The 13,941-nt window shown below is 47.7% G+C and overlaps 2 protein-coding genes across 8 annotated transcripts in view; one reads left to right on the top strand and one right to left on the bottom strand.

The window, feature by feature from the left end:
• The window catches only part of TJP3 (tight junction protein 3), a 78,385-nt gene extending 67,803 nt beyond the window's left edge, over positions 1-10,582 (bottom strand). The window contains exon 1 of one of the 2 annotated variants that reach the window (XM_075352574.1): positions 10,394-10,582. In XM_075352574.1, the coding sequence (XP_075208689.1) occupies positions 10,394-10,510 (117 nt within the window). In that variant the 5' untranslated portion in view covers positions 10,511-10,582. Of the gene's footprint in view, positions 1-9,910; positions 9,930-10,393 lie in introns of those variants that run through there. The other variant, XM_075352575.1, reaches the window with a different exon arrangement.
• Positions 10,583-10,875: 293 nt separating this feature from the next.
• PIP5K1C (phosphatidylinositol-4-phosphate 5-kinase type 1 gamma) overlaps positions 10,876-13,941 on the top strand; it is a 171,335-nt gene continuing 168,269 nt past the window's right edge. For all 6 annotated transcript variants that reach the window (XM_075352572.1, XM_075352570.1, XM_075352569.1 and 3 more), the window contains exon 1: positions 10,876-11,013. In XM_075352572.1, the coding sequence (XP_075208687.1) occupies positions 10,932-11,013 (82 nt within the window). In that variant the 5' untranslated portion in view covers positions 10,876-10,931. The remainder of the gene's footprint in view (positions 11,014-13,941) is intronic.

The raw sequence follows: 13,941 nt of genomic DNA, 5'->3' as shown, positions 1-13,941 counted from the left end.
ACGATGCCCATCGTTCCTATGGAGTCTCATTCTGAGAAAGTTCTCAGAACGAGAGTCCATAGGTCACTACTGGTCAGCACCAGCCCTGGATTTTCCCCCCCAAGAGTGCTAAAATCAGTAACCTTACATGACCTCACTGCTTTTGCTGGGTATCTCAGTCGTGGAGGGCAACACCAGACCTTAAATTTCCCACGAGCAGTGAGATTATGTAAGGTTACTGACGTCAGCACCCATGGAAATATCAAGGGCTGGTGGTGACCTATGACCCTCATTCTGAGAGCTTAGAACGAGACTCCATAGGAATCGATGAGTGTTGTGGGACATTACTTGTTTTTGTTTGTTTTTTATTTCATAAATTGATGAATGAGGCAGTGGGGGGGGCGGGGGTTGGGAGTTTTTATTCAAATAAAGTGTGTGTGTGTGTGTGTGTGTGTGTGTGTGTGTGTGTGTGTGTGTGTGTGTGTGTGTGTTTTAACCATTCAACCTCAAAACGTATTACCCCGATTGCCACCACTCCAGGATAAATTGAGAAGAGCTGGGCAAAACGCCACAATAGGCACATCTAATGGATTTACCACTTCTGTGGCCTGCTATTTTTAGACTGGGGACAAATAACCATGGCCTTTCCCACACTGATAATACCAGCCCCCAGCTGTCCTCTTTATTCTGGCAGGTTATCGAAAATGAGGGGAGCTCAAGCCATTTTTTTTTTTTAAATACATATTTAAAAGAAAAAAAAAAGTGTGGGGTCCTCGCTATTTTATATAACTAGCCAAGGTAAAGCAAACAACTGAGGGCTGCAGCACATAGCTGTCTGTTTTAACCACGCTTACTATCAAAAATAAAGTGTGAGGCCACGGCTTCTTTTCTTCAAGTGGTGTGCCAGCCAATCACAGCCTTTCAACAAGCTTTATTCGGATGACAAACTCGAACTGGACGTATGGTTAAAACTCAGTGTTCAGATCCGAGACCCGGACACTCGGTGTTCGGTACTAACCCCGGACCTTACAGTTCGAGTTCCCTGATCCCTAATCATATCCTCCTAATAAAACATCTACTAGCAACAAAGTGGAACAATATTGACTTCCCACATTATCAAAAATACTACTTAGAAGATCTTATTTTAAAAATTATTAAAAAAAATTAATATATATATATTTTACAAAAAAATCAGAAGACAGCACTCCACTTCTCTTTCAAATAAAATCTTCTTTAATGGCCCATATCACAGGACGTTTCAGTCAAAGGCTGACCTTTTCCAACAGTGTCAAAAAGGTGAGCCTTTGACCGAAACGATCTGTGATATGGGCCATTAAAGATTATATTTGAAAGAGAAGTGGAGTGCAGCCGTCTGTTTTTTGGAAATATTGAAGGGACGGTAGGATGCTGTTGTGAAGGATTTTGCACCTAATTTATTTTTAAGTGCTGCTCTGAAAATATATAATATATATATATATATATATATATATATATATATATATATATATATATATATATATATATATATATATATATATATATATATATATATATATATGAGATGGGACCCTTGGATTAGGAGCTTCACTCCAGACCTACGTGTAATTGAGTCCACAGATTACTCTCCTTGTCTTAATGGCCATTCAGATTGCTTGCTCGGTTATGTTATCTTATTATATATAAGAGCTTCTTATTTCCCTTTATTTCTCCCACCCTTCCATTCTCATGTTTTTTGCATACTTCCCCTAAGTTCCCTTATTTATAAAATACCCAAAAAATATTTGACCAAGAAAAGCTGCTTAAATGCTGAAAAACTATTTTCGCACAACTTGTAGTTGGGTAAGAAAAAAAAAATGCAATTTTTAGCTTTGTTTTTTTACCAGTTTTGTTGGACTTTCTGAAAAGTTGAGGTGCTGGATGGGCATGGGCGAAAAAACTACCGTAAGTCATGATAATTTATGCTATGAAATTGTGGGAAATTTGGATGGGCACGCACTCCAGCCCCCGACTCCGTGGCAAATGATGATGTGGCCAGGCACAGAATACATGACGCCACAGTCTCTAACACGCTGCTGGCATTTCAGTGGCAGCCACCATCCCTGCAGTTAGGTGCAAGGCGCCATTGAAGAAGCAGAACTTAGAAGTGGGCACAGTCATAGCCACACCATGAACTAATGCCATTTTCCAGTGTGATGTCATCACCTATAACCCAGGCTCCAGGGCACCATTACGGAATGTAGTGATCATACTGGTGCCAGACTTTTCACTTTTCTTATGCAATAGCTTCCTAATCACCATCATTACTGCGTGGCATACCACTGCAAACAGTGGCAGAGAGGCCACAATACCCGCCACCTACAAATACTGCATATTACTTTACCAAGGCCAAATCCACAATGCCCCAAACTACATTATACTAGAAAACCAGAAAGGAAAAAATATGTTGCTTTCATTGCCAAGAGGGCAGAGAACACGGGGAACAGAACCGACCTGGCTGGTTTGACTAGTTCTGATGTGTCCTGATAAACATTCCACCGAAACTCACCCTGCAGGCACTGAAAGGGCACAGCAGCCCCGCACTGGGGGGATGTGGAGGGCAGTATACCAGCCCTACAGTGTGGGCATGGAGCTGCCAGGGTCTGTGTATAGGGAGGGGTCTGAGGTGGAGCAGGGTACATAAGGGGGCATGGCACAGGTCACCATCTAGAGGGGCACAGCAGCCCTGCACTGGGGGGATGTAGAGGGCAGTATACCAGCCCTACAGTGTGGGCATGGAGCTGCCAGGGTCTGTGTATAGGGAGGGGTCTGAGGTGGAGCAGGGTACATAAGGGGGCATGGCACAGGTCACCATCTAGAGGGGCACAGCAGCCCTGCACTGGGGGGATGTGGAGGGCAGTATACCAGCCCTACAGTGTGGGCATGGAGCTGCCAGGGTCTGTGTATAGAGAGGGGTCTGAGGTGGAGCAGGGTACATAAGGGGGCATGGCACAGGTCACCATCTAGAGGGGCACAGCAGCCTGCACTGGGGGGATGTAGAGGGCAGTATACCAGCCCTACAGTGTGGGCATGGAGCTGCCAGGGTCTGTGTATATAGGGAGGGGTCTGAGGTGGAGCAGGGTACATAAGGGGGCATGGCACAGGTCACCATCTAGAGGGGCACAGCAGCCTGCACTGGGGGGATGTAGAGGGCAGTATACCAGCCCTACAGTGTGGGCATGGAGCTGCCAGGGTCTGTGTATATAGGGAGGGGTCTGAGGTGGAGCAGGGTACATAAGGGGGCATGGTCTGTGTGCGTGCCTCTGGATAAGTGCCTCATAAGTGTCAGAAATATACCAGAAATGAAATGTAATTCTATGGCCTAACTCTCCATGGTCCCCATTCATCTCTGATTCTGACAATCCATCTGTCTCATTCACAGGTATGACCGTCCAGTTGTTCTATGCATCTGAATTTCCTGTTTGACTTTAATCTCCTCACCTGCATATACATTTAAAGTCCCTTTGCTTTGGTATGCTAACCTGCTGTTTTCATGTTGTATAATTAGTTAAATCCTGTCTGTATTTTTTTTTTTTTTTTTTTTTTCTTCTTTGAGTGCTTCCTACCTGTTTGTAATTCTTTCATGTGCCTCACCCCTGCTGGTCAGCTGATGTTCATCTGGGTCAATGAGACATGTATATAAGTACTGCACTAGGTCTATGACCGTGGTCTGTGTGCGTGCCTCTGGATAAGTGCCTCATAAGTGTCAGAAATATACCAGAAATGAAATGTAATTCTATGGCCTAACTCTCCATGGTCCCCATTCATCTCTGATTCTGACAATCCATCTGTCTCATTCACAGGTATGACCGTCCAGTTGTTCTATGCATCTGAATTTCCTGTTTGACTTTAATCTCCTCACCTGCATATACATTTAAAGTCCCTTTGCTTTGGTATGCTAACCTGCTGTTTTCATGTTGTATAATTAGTTAAATCCTGTCTGTATTTTTTTTTTTTTTTTTTTTTTCTTCTTTGAGTGCTTCCTACCTGTTTGTAATTCTTTCATGTGCCTCACCCCTGCTGGTCAGCTGATGTTCATCTGGGTCAATGAGACATGTATATAAGTACTGCACTAGGTCTATGACCGTGGTCTGTGTGCGTGCCTCTGGATAAGTGCCTCATAAGTGTCAGAAATATACCAGAAATGAAATGTAATTCTATGGCCTAACTCTCCATGGTCCCCATTCATCTCTGATTCTGACAATCCATCTGTCTCATTCACAGGTATGACCGTCCAGTTGTTCTATGCATCTGAATTTCCTGTTTGACTTTAATCTCCTCACCTGCATATACATTTAAAGTCCCTTTGCTTTGGTATGCTAACCTGCTGTTTTCATGTTGTATAATTAGTTAAATCCTGTCTGTATTTTTTTTTTTTTTTTTTTTTTCTTCTTTGAGTGCTTCCTACCTGTTTGTAATTCTTTCATGTGCCTCACCCCTGCTGGTCAGCTGATGTTCATCTGGGTCAATGAGACATGTATATAAGTACTGCACTAGGTCTATGACCGTGGTCTGTGTGCGTGCCTCTGGATAAGTGCCTCATAAGTGTCAGAAATATACCAGAAATGAAATGTAATTCTATGGCCTAACTCTCCATGGTCCCCATTCATCTCTGATTCTGACAATCCATCTGTCTCATTCACAGGTATGACCGTCCAGTTGTTCTATGCATCTGAATTTCCTGTTTGACTTTAATCTCCTCACCTGCATATACATTTAAAGTCCCTTTGCTTTGGTATGCTAACCTGCTGTTTTCATGTTGTATAATTAGTTAAATCCTGTCTGTATTTTTTTTTTTTTTTTTTTTTTCTTCTTTGAGTGCTTCCTACCTGTTTGTAATTCTTTCATGTGCCTCACCCCTGCTGGTCAGCTGATGTTCATCTGGGTCAATGAGACATGTATATAAGTACTGCACTAGGTCTATGACCGTGGTCTGTGTGCGTGCCTCTGGATAAGTGCCTCATAAGTGTCAGAAATATACCAGAAATGAAATGTAATTCTATGGCCTAACTCTCCATGGTCCCCATTCATCTCTGATTCTGACAATCCATCTGTCTCATTCACAGGTATGACCGTCCAGTTGTTCTATGCATCTGAATTTCCTGTTTGACTTTAATCTCCTCACCTGCATATACATTTAAAGTCCCTTTGCTTTGGTATGCTAACCTGCTGTTTTCATGTTGTATAATTAGTTAAATCCTGTCTGTATTTTTTTTTTTTTTTTTTTTTTCTTCTTTGAGTGCTTCCTACCTGTTTGTAATTCTTTCATGTGCCTCACCCCTGCTGGTCAGCTGATGTTCATCTGGGTCAATGAGACATGTATATAAGTACTGCACTAGGTCTATGACCGTGGTCTGTGTGCGTGCCTCTGGATAAGTGCCTCATAAGTGTCAGAAATATACCAGAAATGAAATGTAATTCTATGGCCTAACTCTCCATGGTCCCCATTCATCTCTGATTCTGACAATCCATCTGTCTCATTCACAGGTATGACCGTCCAGTTGTTCTATGCATCTGAATTTCCTGTTTGACTTTAATCTCCTCACCTGCATATACATTTAAAGTCCCTTTGCTTTGGTATGCTAACCTGCTGTTTTCATGTTGTATAATTAGTTAAATCCTGTCTGTATTTTTTTTTTTTTTTTTTTTTTCTTCTTTGAGTGCTTCCTACCTGTTTGTAATTCTTTCATGTGCCTCACCCCTGCTGGTCAGCTGATGTTCATCTGGGTCAATGAGACATGTATATAAGTACTGCACTAGGTCTATGACCGTGGTCTGTGTGCGTGCCTCTGGATAAGTGCCTCATAAGTGTCAGAAATATACCAGAAATGAACCAGACGTGACCAGAAGGTAAACTTCAGCTCTTTCTAACCAAGTTTTCCACTGACACAACTTACCTGTTAAATCATATACTTACCACACTACCCCCCACCATGTTCACCTATGCCCTCACAGTCTTTGCCCCTCTCCTCCTCACTCTCCTTCACTATCCGCACACCCCAGCTCCCTCTAAACAAATATTCATCTCCCCCTCCCTCCTGCCTTCTCATCTGTCCTCATCTGCTGACCTACTCCTGAACCTCAGATCGCTCCTAATATCGCGCAGACCATGCCGTTCACTCTCCTTCTCCCACCTGCTCTCCCTTTCTCTACTCCTTCTCACTGCTGGTGACATAGCCCCCAATCCTGGCCCCCCATGGATGGTACACCCCTCTTTATCACCCACCCACCACTCTCCACATAATAGTAACTACCGCAATCTATCCAACATAAAAACTATTCCCCTCTCACCCACTCTGCCGCCCCCTCTCTCAGGAGCGCTCTGGAATGCCCGCTCAGTGTGTAATAAACTGCACATCATTCATGATCTCTTTACCTCCAGCAATCTATCCTTTCTAGGCATCACCGAAACATGGCTGACACCATCCAACTCTGCCTCCCCAGCTGCACTATGCTACGGTGGCCTGCACTTCTCCCACACTCCTCGCCCTGGCAATAGACAAGGTGGAGGAGTGGGCCTCCTTCTTTCTAACAACTACAACTTCACCACAATCCCACCTCTACCCTCCCTCGACCTGCCTTCCTTTGAAGTGCACTCTGTCCGAATCTATTCTCCCTCCAACCTCCAAGTGGCTGTCATATACAGACCCCCGGGCGCCACCACTGCCTTCCTCGACCACTTCTCTGCCTGGCTTCTACACTTTCTCTCTGCTGACATTCCCACCATCATCATGGGTGACTTCAACATCCCCACTGACACTCGCCAACAAGCTGCTTCCAAACTCCTCTCCCTTGCTTCGTCTTTTGGCTTAACTCAGTGGTCCACCTCTGCCACCCACAAAGATGGAAACACACTAGACCTCATCTTCACCCGCCTCTGTCCCCTTTCTGACTTCACAACTTCCCCCCTCCCCCTATCTGACCACCATCTTCTGACCTTTTCAGCCCTGTCCTCCTCACCTACCCCCCCTGTCCAGCACCTAGCACATCCCCGCAGAAACCTTGCACACCTCAACATGCACACCCTCGCCGACTCTATCCTCCCACTGTCCTCCATATCGTCCCTCCACGACACAGACAGCGCCACCACTTTCTACAACACCACCCTCACATCAGCCATTGATTCAGTCGCTCCCCTTGTGCATGGCAGAGTGAGACGAATCAATAGACAGCCCTGGCACAACAGCCTCACTAAAAAACTTAGGCAAAGGTCTAGGGCTGCAGAGCGGCGGTGGAAGAAAACGCACTCCCAGGAAGACTTCACCACATTCAAAAATGCAATTCACACATTTCGTTCAGTCCTCACCTCCACTAAACACGATTACTTCAGAAACCTCATATCCTCTCTAACACACAACCCCAAACAGTTATTCAACACTTTCAACTCCCTCCTTCGCCCACCACTGCCCCCTCCAACCTCCCTCATTTCTGCAGAAGACTTTGCCACCTATTTCCAAGAAAAAATCGACCTAATAAGGCAAGTCTTCTCTGCTCAGCCACCACAACCCCTTCATGTAGCTGACCACTGCCCCTCCCCCATAAACTTCCTCCCCACCATCACCGAAGGAGAGCTTGCACGTCTGCTCTCAAAAGCGCACCTCACCACCTGCGCACTTGACCCCATGCCATCCCACCTCCTTCCCAACCTCACCACCATCCTTATTCCAGCTTTAACCCATCTCTTCAACCTATCTTTAACGACTGGAACCTTCCCCTCTGCCTTTAAACATGCAACAGTCACACCTATCCTAAAGAAACCTTCCCTCGATCCAACCTCTACTACCAGCTACCGCCCCATATCACTACTCCCACTTGCCTCAAAACTCCTGGAACAGCATGTCCATGCTGAACTTTCCTCCCACCTCTCCTCTAACGCTCTCTTTGACAACCTACAGTCCGGCTTCCGTCCACATCACTCCACCGAAACTGCCCTGACTAAAATCACAAATGACTTGCTTACTGCCAAAGCGAACAAGCACTTCTCTGTACTCCTACTCCTAGACCTGTCCTCAGCCTTCGATACCGTTGACCACTCCCTCCTATTACAGACCCTCTCTTCCCTTGGTGTCAGAGATCTTGCCCTCTCTTGGATCTCTTCATACCTCTCAAATCGCACTTTTAGTGTCTCCCACTCCCACACAACCTCTTCATCCCACCATCTCTCTGTTGGCGTCCCTCAAGGCTCTGTCCTAGGACCCCTACTTTTCTCTATCTACACATTTGGCCTGGGACAACTCATAAAGTCCCATGGCTTCCAATACCACCTATATGCCGACGACACCCAGATCTACCTCTCTGGCCCAGATGTCACATCTCTGCTGTCCAAAATCCCGAAATGTCTATCTGCTATATCCTCCTTCTTCTCCTCTCGCTTCCTAAAGCTCAATGTGGCCAAAACTGAACTAATCATCTTTCCTCCGTCTCACCTACACTCTCCACCTGATCTATCTATTACAATAAATAACACCACGCTCTCGCCAGTACCCAAAGTTCGCTGCCTCGGAGTGACCTTTGACTCTGCCTTATCCTTCATACCACACATCCAATCCCTCACCACCTCCTGCCGTCTTCAACTCAAAAATATTTCCAGAATCCGCCCTTTCCTCAATTTGCAATCAACTAAAATGCTAGTGCATGCCCTCATAATCTCCCGCCTCGACTACTGTAACATCCTCCTCTGTGGCCTCCCTGCCAACACGCTTGCCCCTCTCCAGTCCATCCTTAACTCTGCTGCCCGACTTATCCACCTCTCTCCTCAATACCACCCCGCTTCTCCTCTCTGCATGTCCCTCCACTGGCTTCCAATCTTCCACCGTATCCAATTCAAACTTCTAACACTGACCTACAAAGCTGTGCATAATCTTTCCCCTCCGTACATCTCCGAACTACTCTCCCACTACACTCCAACACGTCACCTCCGGTCCTCCCAAGATCTCCTCCTCTCCTCCTCTCTCATTCGCTCCTCACACAACCGACTCCAAGACTTCTCCCGAGCATCCCCAGTCTCCTGGAACTCGCTGCCTCAACACGTCAGACTATCCCCTACCCTTGCAAACTTCAAACGGAACCTGAAAACGCACCTGTTCCGAAATGCCTACAATCTACAATGAACTCGCTGCCGCCCGACCACCGTGCGGAGCTGCCGCCCGACCACCGTGCGGAGCTGCCGCCCGACCACCGTGCGGAGCTGCCGCCCGACCACCGTGCGGAGCTGCCGCCCGACCACCGTGCGGAGCTGCCGCCCGACCACCGTGCGGAGCTGCCGCCCGACCACCGTGCGGAGCTGCCGCCCGACCACCGTGCAGAGCTGCCGCCTGACCTACACCCCACCTATTGTCTCCTCTCCATAATCCTATAGAATGTAAGCCCGCAAGGGTAGGGCCCCCTTCCCTCTGTACTAGTCTGTCTACTGTAACTTGTATACGTATTTTGTATGTAACCCCCTTCTCATGTACAGCACCATGGAATTAATGGTGCTCTATAAATAAATAATAATAATAATAATAATGGCACAGGTCACCATCTAGAGGGGCACAGCAGCCTGCACTGGGGGGATGTGGAGGGCAGTATACGAGCCCTACAGTGTGGGCATGGAGCTGCCAGGGTCTGTGTATATAGGGAGGGGTCTGAGGTGGAGCAGGGTACATAAGGGGGCATGGCACAGGTCACCATCTAGAGGGGCACAGCAGCCTGCACTGGGGGGATGTGGAGGGCAGTATACCAGCCCTACAGTGTGGGCATGAAGCTGCCAAGGTCTGTTTGTATTGGAAGGGAGGGGTCTGAGGTGGAGCAGTGTACATAAGGGGGCATGGCACAGGTCACCACCACATCCCTCCAAGGTGAAATGAGCAGGAAACCTGGAAACCCAAAATGAAGATTTCTCCTCACAACATACCATATGCAAATGAGAAAAAAAATCCACTGCACTTGTATGGAGAGGTTTCTATACATCCCATGGAGCTCAGTCAGGCAATGGCTGATAACAGAGAGCACTAGATGGGAGTCATCCATACAAGAGCAGACAGGCAGTTCCCAGTGCACAGGCCATCATGGCTGATAACAGAGAGCGCTAGATGGTAGTCATCTATCCAATATCACAGAGGCAGTTCCCAGTCCACAGGCCATCATGGCTGATAACAGAGAGCGCTAGATGGTAGTCATCTATCCAATATCACAGAGGCAGTTCCCAGTGCCCAGGCCACCATGGCTGATAACAGAGAGCGCTAGATGGTAGTCATTATCCAATATCACAGAGGCAGTGCACAGGCCACCGTGGCTGATAACAGAGAGCGCTAGATGGGCGTGATCCATCCAATATGAGGCTGTCGGTCAGTGCCGCACAGTGCCCGGTCCCCCCGGTCCCCCGCCGCCTCTGTACCTGGCTGGCTCCTCCGGTGCTCTCCCTACAGGTGTCTTGCAGCTTCTGAGCATTTCCTGGTATCGCCTGAGACTCAGCCAGGTTAACCCTGTCCCTGCCGCTCACTGCGCGCACCATCGCCCTTTAACCCTTCCCCTGCTGTCAGCAAACAATACACAAGTGCAATGAATGGCCCCAGCTCCACTCCTCTCTGCAGTCTCCCCGGGGTGGACATGAGGGGCACTCGCGCTTGCTATCTCGCATTCTGGCACTTTCCACACGCACAGGGATTAGGTCCGTCTCGTCAGGAGTGTGGCACCACTGCGGTTTTCATGCTTCTACTGCACTTTAGTTTGCTATTTTCTAGGAAACTTTTATTTTAGTTATTTTTTTTTGTTTTTTTGCCAATAACCAAGATGGCCGTCACACTCTCCTAAAATCCGCCCACTTGGAAGGGAACCCTTCTGCCTGATGACGTAAGGGTGCGTATGACGTAATGACGTAAGAGACAAGACCTCCGGAGAAGCTGTCAGGAGAACGGCATTGAGGATAGAAGAGGATGGAGGAGCCCGAGGAGGAAGAGGGTTGTGGGGAGAGCCCGGAGCGGGCGGCCGGGGGGTCCGCAGAGGAGCCCGGGGAAGGTGAGCGCTCGGTAGTGGCCGGTCCCGCCTGGCAGGTGGAAGTTAGGACTAGGGAGGATGGGGCATGGAGTACGGCTGGGTAGTGGTCCAGGGGCCAAATGGCGAGAGGAGCCCAGAGGGCATGTACTACCGACCTGTGATGTACATATATGCCATGCCCTACCGACCTGCGGTGCACCCGTGTGCCTGCGCCCTACCGACCTGCGGCGCACCCGTGTGCCTGTGCCCTGGCGACCTGCGGCGCACCCGTGTGCCTGTGCCCTGGCGATCTGCGGCGCACCCGTGTGCCTGTGCCCTGGCGATCTGCGGCGCACCCGTGTGCCTGTGCCCTGGCGACCTGCGGCGCACCCGTGGGCCTGTGCCCTGGCGACCTGCGGCGCACCCGTGGGCCTGTGCCCTGGCGACCTGCGGCGCACCCGTGGGCCTGTGCCCTGGCGACCTGCGGCGCACCCGTGGGCCTGTGCCCTGGCGACCTGCGGCGCACCCGTGGGCCTGTGCCCTGGCGACCTGCGGCGCACCCGTGGGCCTGTGCCCTGGCGACCTGCGGCGCACCCGTGGGCCTGTGCCCTGGCGACCTGCGGCGCACCCCTGATTTGCATGTGCCAGGAATATATCCTACTATACCGTACTGATATATATCTTACTAGATAGGACAGAATTATAATGGTCTCTGGGGCCATTCACATTTCAGCGTATTTTTTTGTGAAGTATAAGATCACACCAACTCACAGAGACATGTTTATATGAGTCACAGATGAAAGTCACCAATGCAAGTCTGTGAATATATTAAAGGGAATCTGACAGCAGTTTTTTGCCACCTAATCTGAGAGCAGCATAGTGTAGGGGCAGAGATCCTGATTCCAGCAATGTGTCACTTACTGGGCTGCATAGTTTAGATTTGATATAATCACTGTTTTATCAGCAGTAGATTATCAATAGAGGACTAATAAATCTGCTGCTATGTAGTCCTTGATATTCATCAACTCTGTATACCCCCTCCCCACCATTGGTTAGCAGCTTTCTGTATAGACTGGCAGTTTTCTGCCCATGGGCAATCACTGGTGTGGCCGGGGTTATACAGAGCTCAGCATTCAGAGAACTGCTAGATCTGCAGCAGAAAAAAAATATTGATTTTTATCAAAATGACAGCAAAAAGCTCAGTAAGTGACACATCGCTGGAATCAGGGTCTCTGTCTCTACATTATGCTGCTCTCAGATGTAGGAGCAAAAACCTTGTCAGATTCCCTTTCACAGCGCTCATACAGTATACCATCCCTATGCGGTCTGGTTTTAATTAAATGTTTGATAGAAGAAGCTTGACAAGCATTCTTTTTTTTTTTTCTCTTTATACGAAAAAAAACCCCAGACCATACTGATGGCAAAACCTGACGCTGCGACCAAAATATGCTGAGCATTGTATGAGAATCAGCTGAAACTCAGACCGTTTTTTGTGTATGAGACAAAATAAGTGTCAATAGTTTATTTTTATCAATTAATAAAATGCAAATTGAGATCACATCAATGTTTGGTGTAACAACTCAAAAGAGCATCAACTCTTCTAGGTCCAGTTTACACTTACACACAGGGTGTGAAGGAGCTCTGCAAAGAAGTTGTCCCAAACATCTTGGAGAACTAACTACTAATCTTCTGTGGATATAGGCTTGTGCAAATCCTTCTGTCTCTTCATGGAATCTCACATTCTTCATGATGTCGAGATCACTGCTCTATTGGGAGCAAATCATTAGTTCCAGAACTCCTTGTTCTTCCTTTCCCTGCTGCAGAATAACTTTATACAAGGGGCTGCTGATAAGTCTTTGGCTTTACCCAGAAAGAAACGAGATAGATTGATGAAACTTTACATTTATTCCACATCTCTCCACTGATGTCAGCACACTTCTTACATCGGTATTCCAAGTTCTGTAAGCCTAGCAAAAAGGATTTCAGTTGTGCCTCAAACCAGGCATCCGTAGCAGCCAAGGTATCAGAAATGGTGTGAAATTTGGTACCCTTGAGGTGTTTCATCAGGTTTGGAAACAGATGATAGTCGGAGGGAGCTAGATCTGGTGAATAAGGTGGGTGGTCACCAGCTCTGCCAGTTTTGCTTCTTCAGGTTTGGAAACAGATGGTAGTCGGAGGGAGCTAGATCTGGTGAATAAGGTGGGTGGTCAGGAAGCTGGAAGCCCAGCTCTGCCAGTTTTGCCGTGGTCGCTAGTGCAGTGTGAGCGGAGGTGTTGTCTTGCAGGAACAAGATTCCTTTGGACAGCTTGCCGCACCTTTTGGCCTTTAGAGCTGCCTTCATTTGGTCCAAAAGTTCAATGTAATACTTTGCATTGATGGTGGAACCCTTTTGAAGGTAGTCCACTAGCGGCACGCCCTCCTTATCCCAGAACACAGACGCCATCACCTTAGTGGCTGATTTTTGCACCCTGAACTTTTTTGGACGAGGAGAAACACTGTGCCTCTACTCTTTTGACTGTTCCTTGTTTTCAGGGTCAAACAAATAAATCCAGGTCTCATCCATAGTGACCAGTGATCCAGGAAGTTCTTATCAGTCCGGAAACGCTGACAAATGGAGCGGGAAGTTTTTACTCACATGCTTCTCTGATCTGTTCTCAAACATTTGGGGACCCCCTTTGCAGAGGGATTCCTCGTAGCTAAACAGACACCTCCCTGATGATCTTACATGATGAAGTATCTGGCTGGATTTCTCAGCATTGATTACATCATTAAGCTTGATCTAATACCCAACTCCATTTGCTGAAGTGCGTCTCCAAAATTGCAAGGAACCTCCGTCATGCTTCACTGTTGCCTGCAGACATTTATTATTGTATCAGTTCCCAGCCCTTCGTCAAACAAACTGGCTACAGCCAGATATTTCACATTTTGACTCCTCAGTCCAGAGCACCTGGTGACATTTCTCTGTGCCCC

The sequence above is a fragment of the Anomaloglossus baeobatrachus genome, chromosome 1, assembly GCF_048569485.1.
Source record: "Anomaloglossus baeobatrachus isolate aAnoBae1 chromosome 1, aAnoBae1.hap1, whole genome shotgun sequence".
NCBI classification, from domain to species: domain Eukaryota; kingdom Metazoa; phylum Chordata; class Amphibia; order Anura; family Aromobatidae; genus Anomaloglossus; species Anomaloglossus baeobatrachus.
The sequence above is the reverse complement of the archived record's forward strand: the minus strand, read 5'-3'. Positions and strand labels throughout refer to the sequence as shown.